This window comes from Barbus barbus (genome assembly GCF_936440315.1).
Source record: "Barbus barbus genome assembly, chromosome: 17".
Classification (NCBI taxonomy): Eukaryota; Metazoa; Chordata; class Actinopteri; order Cypriniformes; family Cyprinidae; genus Barbus; species Barbus barbus.
In genome coordinates this window covers 27,883,224-27,899,828 of record NC_136745.1, presented here as the reverse complement: position 1 = coordinate 27,899,828, position 16,605 = coordinate 27,883,224, and the positions used below count along the sequence as shown (strand labels likewise).

General features: G+C 36.1%; 1 protein-coding gene across 1 annotated transcript in view; it reads right to left on the bottom strand.

Moving 5' to 3' along the window:
* LOC306883388 (5-hydroxytryptamine receptor 4-like) overlaps window positions 1-16,605 on the bottom strand; it is a 118,229-nt gene that overhangs the window by 26,214 nt on the left and 75,410 nt on the right. The window contains exon 6 of the mRNA XM_079438595.1: window positions 12,221-12,774. Coding sequence (XP_079294721.1) covers window positions 12,221-12,774 — 554 coding nt within the window. The remainder of the gene's footprint in view (window positions 1-12,220; window positions 12,775-16,605) is intronic.

Here is a 16,605-nt window from a genome sequence, read left to right as displayed (position 1 = left end):
CATGAACTTCTCTGCCTGGCCTTCTTAATATCATCCTCAAAAAACCACAATATGTTTTGAATTAGACGTATGTGCCATTGTCCTGAGAGAATCATACTCAAACAACAATTATGAGTCCACTTGATCAAGTACAGTGCTGATGTTAGATCTGGACCCTGGAGTGTTTCAAAGCATTCATGACTCCGCATTTCTCCTATAGTAAGTGCTAACTCAGTGAATATTTCTGCTTTCCATGTGCTTCATCAGTTAAACAGCAGAATCAAATTTAAGGTGAATAACACAACAGGGAAAAAAGTTGTTGAAAACTTTCAAATCTGAGATGCTTTCAGTGAATATGAAGTGAATTGCTGAACTGTGTGTTTGAGGTCCTTTAAATAAAAAAATAATAGAAAATGATTTTATATATGTAACCCTGGACCACAAAACCAGTCTTAAGTCGCTAAGGTATTTGTAGCAATAGCCAAAAATACATTGTTTCACGAGTTCGCACTAACATATAATATGATTGAGCAATTAGTAAGCATATTTGGCGTGCTGTCAGGAGGGAGGGCTCCGAGCTCGGGATGGAGCCCGAACCCAGAGAACTCCCCCCTTATCCCAAGAATGGGATGAATTTAGATTGGAGTGCGGAGTTGGGGTGGAGGCGGGATGCTGGAAAACTGTCATAGAACAGAGGTGAGTTGGCTGTATATATATACACCTGATGTGCTTGTTAAGGTGATTAGCTGACGAGCTGCACCTGGGCCAGACTGATTATCTGATCGTGCTCCTCCCGAACCTTGTTAATAAAACATCATATGGGTCAAAAATATCGATTTTTCTTTTATACCAGAAATCATTAGGATATTAAGTAAAGATTATGTTCCATGAAGACATTTAGTAAATTTCCTACCATAAATATATTAAAACTTAATTTTTGAGTAGTAATATGCATTGCCAAGAACTTCATTTGGATAACTTTAAAGGCAATTTTCTCAGTATTTAGATTTTTTTTTGCACCCTCAGATTCCAGATTTTCAAATAGTTGTATCTCGGCCAAATATTGTCCTATCCTAACAAACCATACATCAATGGAAAGCTTGTTTATTCAGCTTTACAGATGATGTATACATCTCAATTTCTAAAAATTGACACTTATAACTGGTTTTGTGGTCCAGGGTCACATATCATATATAGACGCTATCACAGTCAGACAATGCACAATATCTAGACTTTGTATTTGACAATGTTGAACTAGGATTTACAAATTAAACACTAGCTATTAATCCATGACTGCTCAGGACAAGCAATAAACCGATAAGAAACAGCAGCGTCATGCATGTGATCATTAATGTCTGACCTACATCGCTAATGATAAAGTAATGCAGCTGATGCCCATTATTAACCATACCACTAAACAAATTAGAGCCTTAATGTATGCATTCATACAGTATATATATAATAGATATAGATTTTATCGGTCTAGTATGCTTGAAGGATATTCAGTGCCATCAGATTGTAATCCATAATAATATGAGATGCTTGTTGTGGATCTTTGCATAATGGCAGAATTTGGGATTTTAAGACAGTGTGAAACAAAATATTGTGACAATTTTCAACAAACTACCCTAAGGGGACGGGATATAGGGAGCTGGAGTCAGTGCACTGGTGCATTATTGTTACTGCACCAATATTTGAGACGTTGACTAACAAGATTGTTTGACATGATGAAAATAAAAAGTCTAGTTTAAATTCCATTTGTCAAGTTAGAAATATAGTCTTTGTATTCATGTTATTTTTATTTTCATAAAAAATGTTTTACAAATTTTTAAGACCAAACACTTAAATTTTCCACTTAAGTGTCAAAGTAAATAATATTTTGTTTTACACTCGCTTAAAATGTACAAATCCTGCCATAATGGATATATAATATTTTTTTACTCCTAAATATAAAAGCTTTCTTGAGGTTATATAATTTGATAATTTTAACAATAAAAAGGTCAAGTATTTGGGTATTTAAAAACCAGATTCCGTCACACTCTAAAAATGCTGGGTTATTTTTTTTTAACCCAAATGCTGGGTTCAGCCTGTTGGGTCATTTATTGGGTTGTTTTTAATATTTTTTACCTAGGTGCTGGGTCAATTTTTTTTAACCCAAATGCTGGGTCCAGCTTGTTGGGTCTTTTATTGGGTTATTTTTTAATATTTTAACCCAGGTTCTGGGTCATTTTAACACTGGGTTATTTTTTCTACCTAACCGCTGGGTTGAGCTTGTCTCCGGTGTCTCCGAGATGTCGGTCAGCTGCGTCAGCGGCTGTCGTCGTTTCGCGCTGGAAACACCTTTGCCTTGCACAAAATAAATGGATTTTTATTCGTTATAATACTGAGTGTAATTTAATTTGATGTTAGTACTGTTTGTTTTTGGGCAGGTTTTGGAGTCGGTCACGCCGTCTCTCAGCTACGAGTGAAACACAAGGCCGTGGTCTAAAGTTCACAATTCAGATTTCGGCAACACACTGGCACGAGAATTAGAACTATTTTGGTAAAAAGCGAATACAGAGAACGGTTGAATACACTTAAATTAAAATGCTACTTCTAAATATGCCTTTTTAATTTATAAAATGCTTATTAAACGAGTTCAAATGTATGTAATATTGTAAACTATGCTGTATTCACCCAAATCAATTCAATTTGTCTTGTATTTTGTCCATGGGTGTTCTTGCTTAATAATAAATGTTCATCTTTTGATTATTGCTGTTGCCTATAGTAATTCTATGTGATTTTTAAGCCAGCAACATAATTTTTAAACAATAGATGACTTAAATTAAACAACCCAGCATGGTGGTAAAAACATTTAACCCAACCAGCTGGGTCAAAACAACCCAGCATGTGTTCTGTCCAATATTTACCCAGTGCTGAGTTGTCAAATAACCCAAGTTGGGTTGTTTTTAACTCAGCATTTTTTAGAGTGCATGATGGTTATAACACAAAGAGTTTAATCTGGCAAACATAACAAATAAAAATAATAATATTTGTATGAATATAATAATAATAATTATTGTTGTTGTTATTTGATAATAAGAAATTATAAAACCACTAATTTCATCCTTTTTAATTTCACATGTATGTACAGTAGTTGTGATCTCAGGGCCAGTTACCACAGTTGTCTGTTTTTGATAAAAATATCAAAATTAATTTTAAATGCTAAATTAAAACTTTGCTGATTTGAAGAGGTATGAGAGGTGGTTTCCAGTCATATTCTGCATGAATTTTCAATGTATTTTTGAATAAACAAGGCATTACGTCACTGAATCATTTACCTTACAGTGCTGACCTTTAACAGCAATCATTCTTAGGCAAGACTTAAATCCATGTTTGATGGGCTAATTTGAACCACTAAGACACTGAGACAGAACCCAGAGGAGCCTTCGATACCCAGATGAGTTGAACATCTCCATGTTGAGCTGCGGGTGAATTACTGAATAATTAAGAGGGAAGACAGCAGTCCTGTGTTTAGATGTGTGTGTCGTCTGTGTTAATCTGCTTGGATTTCTAAACTCAATCGCCTGTCCCACAGCTCCGGCACTCCAGCGTCTTCGGCAGAGCCCCGGCTCTCCAAAGCAGCTGCCCCTGAGATCCCAGCATACTTCGCTCCAATGTTTATCAGCCAGATTAACATGCTGACAACCCCACCATTTGGAAACAGTTCCACGATTTATGTCCCGGGCAGGTTTCCAAAGGCTGTGAAAAACAAAGAGCGGTAGGACAAACTGGAGAGCCTTTACGGTCATTTGCACAGCCCGATCTGGAACCGTTTTCAGTGGGACATGTTTAGACAACAACTTCTGTGGTGGAGATGCCTTTGAAGACATTTAAGCATCTGCGGGTTCCTTTTTCAAGCTGGGTGAACAGCCAGTGTCTCTGATCCTGTGTGTTTGTATACTGGTGGGCTGTGGTATCTTGTCGTTTTAACATTTTTAACTGCTATCTGTATTAGTCAAGTATGAAAAATTGAGCTGTGTCAATGCGGTTGATTTGATTAACAAGTAATCCAAAGATATGTCCAAAACTGTCTTTTTGATTAATATTTAGTCTAAAGAAAGCAATATGAATATGAAATAAATATTTGCATCATTTCAATTATATCTCTCACTTTTTTAAAGTTTGGGATCAGTAAGATTTCTTATGTTATTTTTTTTTTTAAAGATGCCTCTTAAGGCTGCATTTATTTCATAAAAACACAGTTTTCTAATATAATTTATTCCTTTGATGCAAAGCTGAATTTTCAGTATCATTACTCCAGTGTCACATGATCTTTCAGAACTGATTCTAATATGCTGATTTATAATCAATGTTGGAAACAGTTGTGCTGCTTAATATTTTTTTTACCTTGTGATAGCTTTTTTTCAGGAAACTTTGATAAATAAAAATGTAAAAAGAACAGCGTTTATTCAAAATATAAATCTTTTTTGGCAGTATACACAACCGTTCAAAAGTTTGGGGTCAGTATGTTTTGTTTTCTTTCTTTTAAATTTTATTTTTTTTTTACCACTTTTATTCAGCAAGAACGTGTTAAAAAGTGATAGTAAAATACATGTATTATTAGAAAATATTTTGAATAAATGCGGCTCCTTTTTTAACTTATTCATCAAAGAATCCTGAAAAAAGTATTTAAAATTGTAATAATATTTCATATAATAATTTCATTACTACATGTTTTACTGTATATTTGATCAAATAAATGCAGCATTGGGTGAGCATAAGAGACTTCTTTCAAAAATCTAACAGATCCCAAACTTTTGAATGCTAGTGCATGTATTTATTTAAGAGTAAAACTTTAGAAAAAAAGTACTTGCACTCTTAATTTATTAAGAAAAATAGCAGTAAATTGCAACATGATGGCTGTGGCATGTAAATGACAGTGACATGCCACTCAGTAATTGCTGTTCCTCTATGATTCACACTGTTGACAGCGCAGTGTGTCTCATTCCCATAAATCATTTGGAGAGACCTGGAGCAGAAAGGACTGTCAAAACACATTATTATGACCGTGTTAAACTAAGGTGTCACAGATAAGGGAAATGGCCAGTGACTTTTCTGGACATACATATTATGTGGGTGAATCTCACAAAGAAATGTTCAGGTCATACTTCAAATCAAAAGAAAAAAAAATTCAATATAATCTTCAAATTGATAATTAAGGCTGTTTTAGGACTATTATTATTATCATCATTATTATTTCAGGTTTATTTGACAGGGACAATGCACATCAATAATACATAAATGTACAATGTGCCAGAATTAGCCAGAAGGCTACTTTGCATCTGAAGTCCCTGGACTGATGGTAAAATTGTCACCCTAAAAACATAAAACAATTAAACAAAACAAAACATACTTCAAACTACATATACAAATTACACAAATCCTAAAAAATTAACATCCGTTTAAAAATTATACTATAGTACCAACAGATCAAAACCAGCTCACTCAAACACATACATAATCCAACAGTCAAACAAAATAACCAATGTATCACTAATCCATAATATCAATATTCAGGCAAAGACAACTTAAGCATACATACAAGTAACAGTAGCGGTGATCATCAAATCAGTACTCAAACAAACAACCTCATATACAGTATATAGCCTAAAATGCTCAACTAGTGAAACAGACAAGACAGGAAGGCAGTAGAATTTAGTTTGTAAAATTAATGTTGACAATACTGACTCTCAATTAACCACTTCTTTAAGTGAAACTTAAAAGAGTCATAAGTATTAAGATTTGTAATGCCAGTTGGGATGGAGTTTCACTCACGAGCAGCCCTAACTGAAAACACTCTTTGACTAAATACACTTTCTTAAAGGGACTATACAATCACCTCTTACTGCACTTCTCGTTAATCTGTAACCATTTGGTGCTACGTTTACAAACTGGTTCAATACAGGAGGAGCCAGTCCATGTTTAAATTTATACAGAAGACAAAGATTTGAATATACAATAAATTTTTTCCAACTTAATATGTTGTATTTCTTTAAAATATCACAATGATGACGGTGAATGGATTTCTCATCTAAAACTTCCAAAGTTTGTTTATATAGAAAGATAATTGGTTTGAGAGAAGTATATGCTTGTGACCAGGTTGTCAAACAATAAGTAATATGTGAAAAGACCATTGAATGCATAAACATCTTTGCAGCCTTAGTTGACATGCAGCTAAGGGCATATCTAAAATTGGCCAAGTTGAACTTAATGTTATTGCAAACCTTCTTGATATTTGATCTCAAATTAAGATTGCTATCAATATAATATCCACCCAAATATTTAAAATCTGAGACGACTTGTAGTCTCTTCCCATCTATGACTACATCTGGCTCTGCACGGCAGCTTTTAGATTTACTGAAAAACATACATACAGTTTTCGATAAATTTAGTTGTAAGCAATTATGTTTCTGTGATCTTTAACACTGAGTTTGTTAACTGAACAGCAGCTTGATCTGCACTATTAGCATGTACAAAAACTACTGTGTCATCAGCATACATCTGGATGTTAGAATTAAGACAAACATTTGGCAAATCATTTACATACAGAGAAAATAAAAGTGGGCCCAAGATCGAACCTTGTGGGACACCTGCTGACAAAGAAACAACACCTGATTGATAATTCACTCTAACTAACTGAGTCCGATGCATTAAATATGATTCTACCCATTTAATGGCAAAATTAAATTCATTCAATTTAGATAAGAGAATTCCATGATTAATGGTGTCGAAGGCCTTTTTTAAATCTAGAAAGACGGCACCAACAACCCCTCCTCGATCCAACAATAACTTCACTTTTTCTATAAAATAGCAAATTCCACTCATTTGGGAACATCCCATAAGTTAATGAAAGATGTACAATTTTTGTAATCGGGTTAACGAATACTTTTGAACGATCGTTCAACATACATGTATTCATCCCAATGACATCTTTAGCTCGAGATGGCCTGAGGGATCTAATCACTCTCATTTCATCTGACTCAGTGATAGAAACTATGTTGAAAGCCGTTTCTGTCTGTTTAACTTGACAAACAGTGTTCTTATATTCAGGAGTAAAATACTTAGATATTCTCTACTGAATCAAAATAATTATTAAGAGCATCAGCTACTTCAGCTGGCTTATTCTGAAGTTTTCCATCAACAAGAAGTTCAATTGACTTAGGATTTATAGAATTATGTCCCATTAATATTTTTTAATTTTTGGCTCCAAATAGACTTAGTATTGCCTCCTCCTTTTTCTATTATGTTCAGAAAGAAGTCTGCTTTAGCTACCCGTAGTTCTTTAACTACCCTATTTTGTAACATAATAAAAGTATGCCTATCACTGCTTACTTTAGATTTGACTGCAACCTTTAGGGCCACATTCCGTTTTTTCATTAAATTTAAGATTTTTATGTTCATACAAGGAATAGTGTTCTTTTTCTTCCTACTTCTTTGTCTGCATGCAAATTCATCAATTAAGCTCAACAGTTTATCTGTGAATCTTTTGCCGTCTTCTTCTGGTGACTTTCCTAAAAGCACGGTCTCCCAATTAATGCTCTGGGCAGGACTTATAAATTGACCTTGCATATTTTTGGGGATATTTAAAGATTCCTGATTTTGGACAAATGGAGTGAAACATTTATTGGTTAGCTTCCTTGCTATCAGAATCAAATTATGATCTGATAGTCCAGTCAACGTATTAAAGGATTTGACAATTCGTTTTGGTCTATTACTATATCAGATCTATTTGTGTTCTGGAAGAAATTGTTATTCTAGTGGGCCCAAAGTTTTTCTTGCAGATTTTTCCTCCCAATTAATGTTAAAATCTCCCATGATTATCACCTCCTTATTAAAATTACATTCCTTTAACTTTTTTTTTTTTAAATGCTCATAAAAAATACTTTTAGATGATACTATATAGTGCTATAAGTGAGAATGACATAGATGGAGACTAGAATTATATTAAGTCCAATACACTCCAATTCATTACATGACCACTGTATTTCATGACACTGATATCTAGCTTTCACAAAAATTAAGACCCCCCTCCTTTAGTGCCCACTCTATCTTTTCTATGCACATTATATCCAGGGACACATAAAGCTGAAGATGGTGAATTTTCCTTGAGCCAAGTCTCTGTTAAACACAGAAAATCTAAGTTGGAATCTAGTAAAAGCTGATGAACGATCGCTTTTAGAATTATAACTTTGTATGTTTAGATGCCCTCCTAAAATGCCCCTGGGGTTTGATTTAGGGTCCCAGATTAATTTTGATTGATTGACAGTATGAAATATATTTAGTTTCCTATTTTTAGCAATTGCAACATTTAAAGTCTTCCTAGCAACAGTAACATTACACTGAAGACGATGCTGAAAATTCAGCTTTACTCACAGGAATAAATTACAATAGCAAGCAGTTATTTTAAACTAATAATGTTTCATAATATTATTGTATTTATGATCTAAATGCAGCCTTGGTGAGGATAAGAGACTTTCATAAACAAAAAAACTAAATCTTATTGCTCCAAACTTTTAGTAGTGTATAATACAAATCTTATTCACATTCATGTGCCAAAACATAATTACAATTATACTTTACAATTTAAACATGCATTACATATTTGGCAAATTAAAAATAATGCAATTTTGATGCATTCGAGTACGCCAATTACATATGTAAATGTGCTTAATTGTCATGAAAAATAAATGTCAAGATGCAAAGAAAACCTCAAAATAGCTTAATTTTAATTTCTTTAAGATAAATAAAATCTGAAACATGTTTCTTTGACAGTTTTCAGATTCAACCGTGTTTAACGTTACCTCTGCTGACCAAATTCCACTTAGTCTGGGAACTAATTGCCATTACTTCTGGGAACAACTTCCATTTCACTTGTCCTCTTTAAAATGCTAAACTAAATGTCTCACCATGCCAAAGTGTACAGTGAGATGGCCAAATACAAAGACATTGTCTAAATGGAGGTAATCCATTGGCGTTTCCATGGAAACAGAATCCACAGATCTCTTTTGAGAAAGTGATTTAAAAGACTTGTAACATATGATTAGAATGAGAAGAAACAGCACACCAGTATTCACAGTGTGCTCATTATTACAACCATTAAAAAACCATCAGAACTGTAAGGAAGAGGTCAAAACGAAACAGACTCAAATTAAACTTTGCAATTTTTTTGCATCCTTATTTTCTTAAAAATCTGACAAATACTCCCATCTAAGTTTCTTATTTTGCAGAACTGGCAATGTTTTATAGTTTTCAGCAAATGAAATGTAAGAGAAACTCTAGTAATGTGCAACAAAGTTAAGCTGCTGACATATTTGGCCTCTGTGAAAGTTTTTCTTCTCTTCCCAGCAGGCCTACCACTAAATGTCACCAACAAACCATGCATAAAAGAGCTCTTACTTAAAAAAACAAAATGCCAAACCCTAACCATAAATTATTGAAAAAATAAATCGTTCATCTATTATTGATAACAGCTTTTGCTTTCGTTTCACTGCTTTGAATTTACTAAGGCTTAAGTTCTGCATTACAAAAATTCATAATAACTGATTCAAATAGACGTCCAGTTAACGGATCTGAGAGACTAAAAACACATGAATCAATGTGAGCATGTTTCTGAAATACTGTAATTCTACTGGCTGAAATGAAGGGTTAGGATCGGTAGAGCACAATTAGCAAGACAGCCTTATATAATGCTGCACACATTGCTTGAAAAAACTAATTAATGTTTGCCAGGTCTTCCATAAAAAAAAAAAATTATCTTTATTCATAAGAAAAAAAAATATTTGAAATGAAAAATGGTCAGTTGCTCCCACTGCCACTATGTATGCCCCGATATGTTACATCATATTAATGTCTTTTATATACGCCCTCAACTCAGCATCTAGTACGTCTTTTTTCCCATGTCTGGTTGCATTAGTAACAACAGCCACATCTTTTCTATTCTAGTTTCCCTTGAGGGATTTGACCAGCTGGCTTAAATCTTTAATCTTTGCTGTATTAAAAAGAAACATGCTAGGTTTTGTGGTAAGAGCCTGAGAGAGCTGTCCTCCACTGACCCTCATCCTCTGATATACACATCTCCTTCATATGAGCTGTCACTAACCTGTAACCCACATTGTAACCTACTTCACTACAGGAGAGTTTAAAGGGTCAAATCATGACAGATTGAACTTCTATTTTGAAACTAAACCCCTAATCAGGTAGGGTAGTTTTATAGGGACAGGATAATATAAAAATTACCCAAACTTCAATAATATATTCTGAAATTCCCGCAAAAAAAAAAAAAAGTTACCTTGACTGAATCAGGAGAGAAATATGCACAGATCAAGCACTGTTTATAAGCAAAAAAAGTTCTGAACAAATATGTCAGTGGATTTTGAGAGGAGAACAGAGGATGGACATTTTCACTGGAGGAAGCGTTATTACGAATAATGGATGAATATTTTAGCTGGAAGCAATAATTTAAAGTTAAAATGCCTTAGTAATGGATTTGTTTCTACCAAACACAGCTTTTCACTTCACAAGATGTTAATTGATGGACTGGAGTGGTGTGGATTATTGTGATGTTTTTATCAGCTGTTTGGACTCTCATTCTGACGGCACCCATTCACTGCAGAGCATCCATTGGTGAACAAGTGATGTAACGCTACATTCCTCCAAATCTGTTCCCATGAAGAAACAAACTCTACATCTTGGATGGCCTGAGGGGGAGACATTTTTCAGCAAATTTTCTTTTCCTTTAAAAAGGGCTTGTTTACTTCTAGGTTCAGTGAGAGAGTGGAAAATGGACATAAAATACTATTTTTGGCTTCAAAGACATATATATTTATATATAAATGGACCCTTGTATAATAATAATAATAATAATAATAATAATGAATATTGTGACAGTACATGGACGACTTTCTTTACACCACAATCTTGTAGGACAGAAAAACTCTGTTTTAGTGAAACAATAAACTTTCTTTGTCAAGATGTTTCTGAGAAGAGTTTAAAAGTAAAGCAGATGGGGAGCAAAAGAGTTTTAAAAGTTCTAGCAGACGTGAAGTCTAAGTGAAAACGTTCGGTTTTATATTCCCATGTGACACATAACAGAAGAAGCTTCAACATCCAGATGTTCATGGTGTGCTCTTTTCTGAGAAAATGCTGTTAGGTCAAGGAGGTGAGCAATCTAGAAAGGTCAGATGAAGTAGTACAAAGGAAGAAAATTACACCTGACAGTGAAAGTAAAAGGTGTACAAAGCAAGACATGGACTTGAACAAATGACCACCAAACATCATATATAAGTCAATACGACAAGCAAACAACCAAAAGCGTTAGTATAGGAATGAATCAATCTAGAAGTTTTCTACATTACTGAAAGCAACACCTTTAAGCGTGCTTTCATACTAGGTTTGAGTTTGATTGCTCTCCCTGCTCCCACTGGGCAACTTTTATTTCAGGTCCAAACCACAGTATATTTGCATCTGAAACAACATCATATAAACACTGCAATATGTGCCTGTATCAGCGTAATAAAAACATGGCCACGGTCATGTACTGAACGCACGTTTTAGCGCCACTCTCACTTTGAAACTGCCGCAAAACATGTAATAAAGTACGTAATATCGGTGTTGCAGAAACACCACCACAAGCACATATGACCCTGGAGCACAAAACCAGTCTTAAGTCGCTGGGGTATATTTGTAGCAATAGCCAAAAATACATTTTATGGGTCAAAATTATCCATTTTTATTTAATGCCAAAAATCATGAGGATATTAAGTAAAGATCATGTTCCATGAAGATATTTTGTAAATTTCCTTCCGTAAATATATCAAAACTTCATTTCTGATTAGTAATATGCATGGCTAAGAACTTAATTTGAACAACTTTAAAGGCGATTTTCTCAATATTTAGATTTTTCCCACCCTCAGATTCCAGATTTTCAAATAGTTGTATCTCAGCCAAATATTGTCCTGTCATAACAAACAATACATCAATGGAAAGCATATTTCTTAAATCTCAATTTCAAAAACATTGACCCTTGTGACTGGTTTTGTGGTCCAGGGTCACATATTTTCAATGAGCCTGGATTGATTTTGTTGATGCGATTAACACTGGTGGACGGCAATGTTACCGTTTCTGACCACAATCTGTTCTCGTTTCAAATGCAATTCCAACAGATCCACATTAGTAAATATAACGCTATAGTCTCACTTACTTCAGGACATGTGTCGAGCCGTTGATCTGCGTGGCCGTGCAGGGCCCAGGGCCCAGGATGGAAGGTCGGCGGTAGCGCTTGTGTCCGCAGCAGAGAATGATGAGGAAGGCACGGCGAAACGACTTGTTGAGGAAGGCGTAGAGGATGGGGTTGAGCATGGAGTTGATGTAGCCCAGCCAGAGGCAGGCTGCCCACAGCTGCTCAGGAACACTGTAGTCTATGAAGGGGTCCACCACGTTTGTGATGAAGAAAGGGGCCCAGCACAGGCAGAAGCAGCCCATGATGATGCACAGAGTCTTGGCCGCTTTGGTCTCGGTGCGCATGCGGTGGTTGCGTTGGTGATCTGCGCTGTCCGCGTTCCCCGCTTCTCCAGCCCGCTGCAGCATGCTGATCTGTCGAGCGTGTGCCCGCGCCGTGATGTAGATGCGCTGGTACGCCAGAACCATCAGGATCAGCGGTACGTAGAAGGCCACGACCGAGCAGGTCAGCGCATATGGCTTGTTCACCATAAACACACACACCGTGGAGTTGCCAGAGATCTTCCGCTTCTCTATCTGTGAAGAGGGGGATGTCGAGACATTCAGATTACACACACACTAAAGAATGTAGACTAAAAATAAAGATTCCAAAAGAGGGTTTTCTCAGCAATGCAATTGAGGAACCTTTTTGTTTTTTTGAACCAAAAGAATGATTTTTCCCCTTGGTTCTTTGAAAAGTTTTAAAATCTTTAGAACAGATCTTTAAAGAACCATGTGAAGAACATATTTTGAGCTGAATTGCATGTCTTCTTTTTTTTTTTGCTGATTTACAGCAGAATTTGTTTCACATTGATTCATTGATTTTTTCAGTTTATTATTGTGAAGCTGCTTTGAAACAATCTGTATTTTAAGTTACACTTTATTCTGACATATTCTAACTATAAGTAACTTTGCTATTATTAACTACATGTCAACTAACCCTCATTAAATCAAATCAAATCAAATCAAATCACTTTTATTGTCACATCACCACAGCACGTGTGCCTTCGTGAGTGAAATTCTTGAGAGCGTGCTCCAGACACTGCAGAAACAATTTACATATAGACAATTTACATATAAACAATTTACATATAGACATTACCATACATACGTACAGACTTATACAGATGACAATGTGTAATATACACATACATATACTCAGTACACACAGTGTACTATTAGACAGACATACAGTTACCGATACACATTATACACAGTATGTAGTACACATTCTACGTTATATACACACAGTAATATGCGAAGATGCAGCAGATTATATATAAACCGGATGTGCAAATGTCATGGATGTGCATTGGATGGTATCCAGTGCTGGCAAAAAGATTGTAGTATTTGTGCAGTAGTGTACTGGTAGTCCAGTTTGAACTGTATTGGAATTAAAGTGCAGTGCGTGGTATATTGTAAAGTGGGAGTGTGCTGTAGGGTGTATTAGTTTTTACTGTTCATTAGCCTGATAGCCTGAGGAAAAAAGCTATCCCTCAGTCGGCTAGTGCGGGATCGGATGCTGCGGAGACGTCTTCCTGAGGGCAGCAGAGAGAGCAGTCTGTGAGACGGGTGGCTGGAGTCATTGATGATCCTCCGGGCTTTCTTTATACACCGCCTGGTGTAGATGTCCTGGAGGGAGGGAAGCTCACCTCCAACAATGTGACGGGCAGTTCGCACGACCCTTTGCAGAGCTTTGCGGTTGCCAGCAGTGCTGTTTCCAAACCAGGCGGTGATGCAGCCTGTCAGGATGCTCTCCACAGTGCAGGTGTAGAATGATCTGAGGATGCTGGGGCTCATTCCAAACTTCCTCAGCCGTCTCAGGAAGAAGAGGCGTTGGTGTGTCTTCTTCAGCACTGCATCTGTATGAGCGGACCATGTGAGATCGTCAGTGATGTGAACACCGAGGAATTTGAAGCTATTTACTCGCTCCACAGGTGTCATGTCGATGGTGATGGGTGTGTGTTCTCTGCTCTGTCTCCTGAAATCCACCACCAGCTCCTTGGTCTTGTCGATGTTGAGTGAGAGGTGGTTCTCTTGACACCATTTAGTCAGGGTTCTCACCTCCTCTCTGTAGGCCGTCTCATCGTTGTCAGTGATCAGGCCTATCACCGTTGTGTCGTCAGCAAATTTGACGATGACGTTGGAGCTGTGTGTTGCTGTACAGTCGTGTGTGTACAGGGAGTACAGGAGTGGGCTGAGGACGCAGCCCTGAGGAGCACCAGTGTTGAGGGTCAGCGGGGATGAAGTGTTGTTGCCCATTCTGACCATCTGACATCTGCCTGTCAGGAAGTCCAGGATCCAGCTGCACAGAGATCCGTTTAGTCCCAGAGTCTGGAGCTTCTCAACCAGTGTGGCAGGCACTATGGTATTGAATGCTGAGCTGTAGTCCACAAACAGCATTCTCACATAGAATGCGAGAGTATTATTAGACTGTTAGTAGATTAAGTTGATATGCACTTGCAAAGTTACTTCTTGTCAGTACAATGTCTGTTGATGGAGCATCAAAATAAAGTGTTAGCAGCCATTAAGCAGTCAGTCTACTAATACTCTAATGACTGCTAGTTGACATGTAGTTGACAAAGTTACTTATAGTTATGTCTAAAGTGAACTGAAAATAAGGTGTTTCCAAATTGTATGAAGCGTTATATAAATAAAGGTGACTTTAAAAATCCAAAGAACTGTTTTCCACCATAAAGAACCTTTTGTGAAATAGAATATTAAAGATTCTATCATAGATTCCAATAAAGAACTTTCATTTCTAAAAGTGTAGGATGTTCTTTCACTAGTTTACAGTGCTCAGCAACTTCTCCCTCTGTGTCGGTTCATTGATATTCAGCTCCGTGAGTCTTTGGCTTCAGGGAACAGTCATTTGAGGAGACATTTTAAGAGCAGAGGTGACTACTTATATTACTTCATCTGGTCAAATGCGAGCACCTTCAGGTGTGGAAGAGACCTTGGCTAGAGGGCATGAGTCTGTATATATCTTGCTCCCAAAATACACTATATTTAGGGACTTTCAGCACTTCATATTAATAAAAAATGCTTGACATTCAAATCATGTGACGTACGGCACTAGATTATGTGCATCAAGTCTGTAACTAGTAAATTAATTACACTACCCTAGAATTAGATTCGGCCTCTGATGCATGACGTCCTCTAGTGTGGAAAGACTTTGAAAAGTCATTCAGGGTGTGATGATACATTTAAACCATCACGTGTGATGACCTTTGACTTTTACCCATCTTTATGGCAACTTTTACACAATAGTTGTCGCTCTTCCTACATGCTTAATACTGTTCTTTGGTTATTTTGGGGAGTAACATGCACATTCAACTCATTAAATCCATATAGTGTGAACAGACAGTGACGTCCCTCTCTCTTGGACGCTGACAGCTTGTCTGAGCAAAATCACAGAAACAGAGGTAAGTGTCTTGGCTCATTTGCTGTCTGTCTGTCTCTAGCATATATCTGCTCTCATCAGCTCTGCGGTCTTTAGGTAATCCATACTGTACAGAACACAAAGACAGTGCTGTTTAAAAGCAGCAGCTTTGATTTAGAAAAAAATTGGGGTCACTAATATTTTTATTTTTTGAAACAAGTTAATACTTTTATTAAGCAAGCATGCATTAAATTGATTCCAGAAGTGGAAGACATACATTTATAATGCTGAGCGGCAAATTAACATTTTAGAATGATTTCTGCAGGATCATGTGACACTGAAGACTGGAGTAATGATGCTGAAAATTCAGCTTTGCATCACAGGAATACATTACATTTTAAAACAGCAAAGTTATTTTAAACTATAATAATATTTCACAATGTTACTGTTTTTACTGTATTTTTCATCAAAATAAATTCAGCTTTAGTGAGCATGAAAGACTTAAAAAAACACAAACATCAAATCTACTGACCCCAAACTTGCACATCTTAAATATAAACATCTTTATATAAAGAGCATGCTTCACATATTTAGTGATTTTTGGCTATGAGCCAATTTTGTTTTATCCCATCAAACTATGTTCCAATTAAAAATGTTATTGTATTTAATAAATTTTTAATGCAATTAGTGACATACATTAGAAAAACAGTGGTTAACCCCACAATTAACATTGACATGAACAAATGACTAAATGGCAAGTCATTGTAAGTGAAGAGAACTTGATGAGAGAAATTAACACCGATATATTTTTATCTGATCTAGAGCAGTGAGAATCATAAATTAAACACATACACACTTATTTTTTTAACTATTATTATTATTATTTTTTACAAACAAGCTAGTACTGATTTGATCCACAGAGGGAAGTGTTATGATGAGAGCTATTAATCACTGTTCATCTGCGTCTCTCTCCTGTCTGCTCTTCC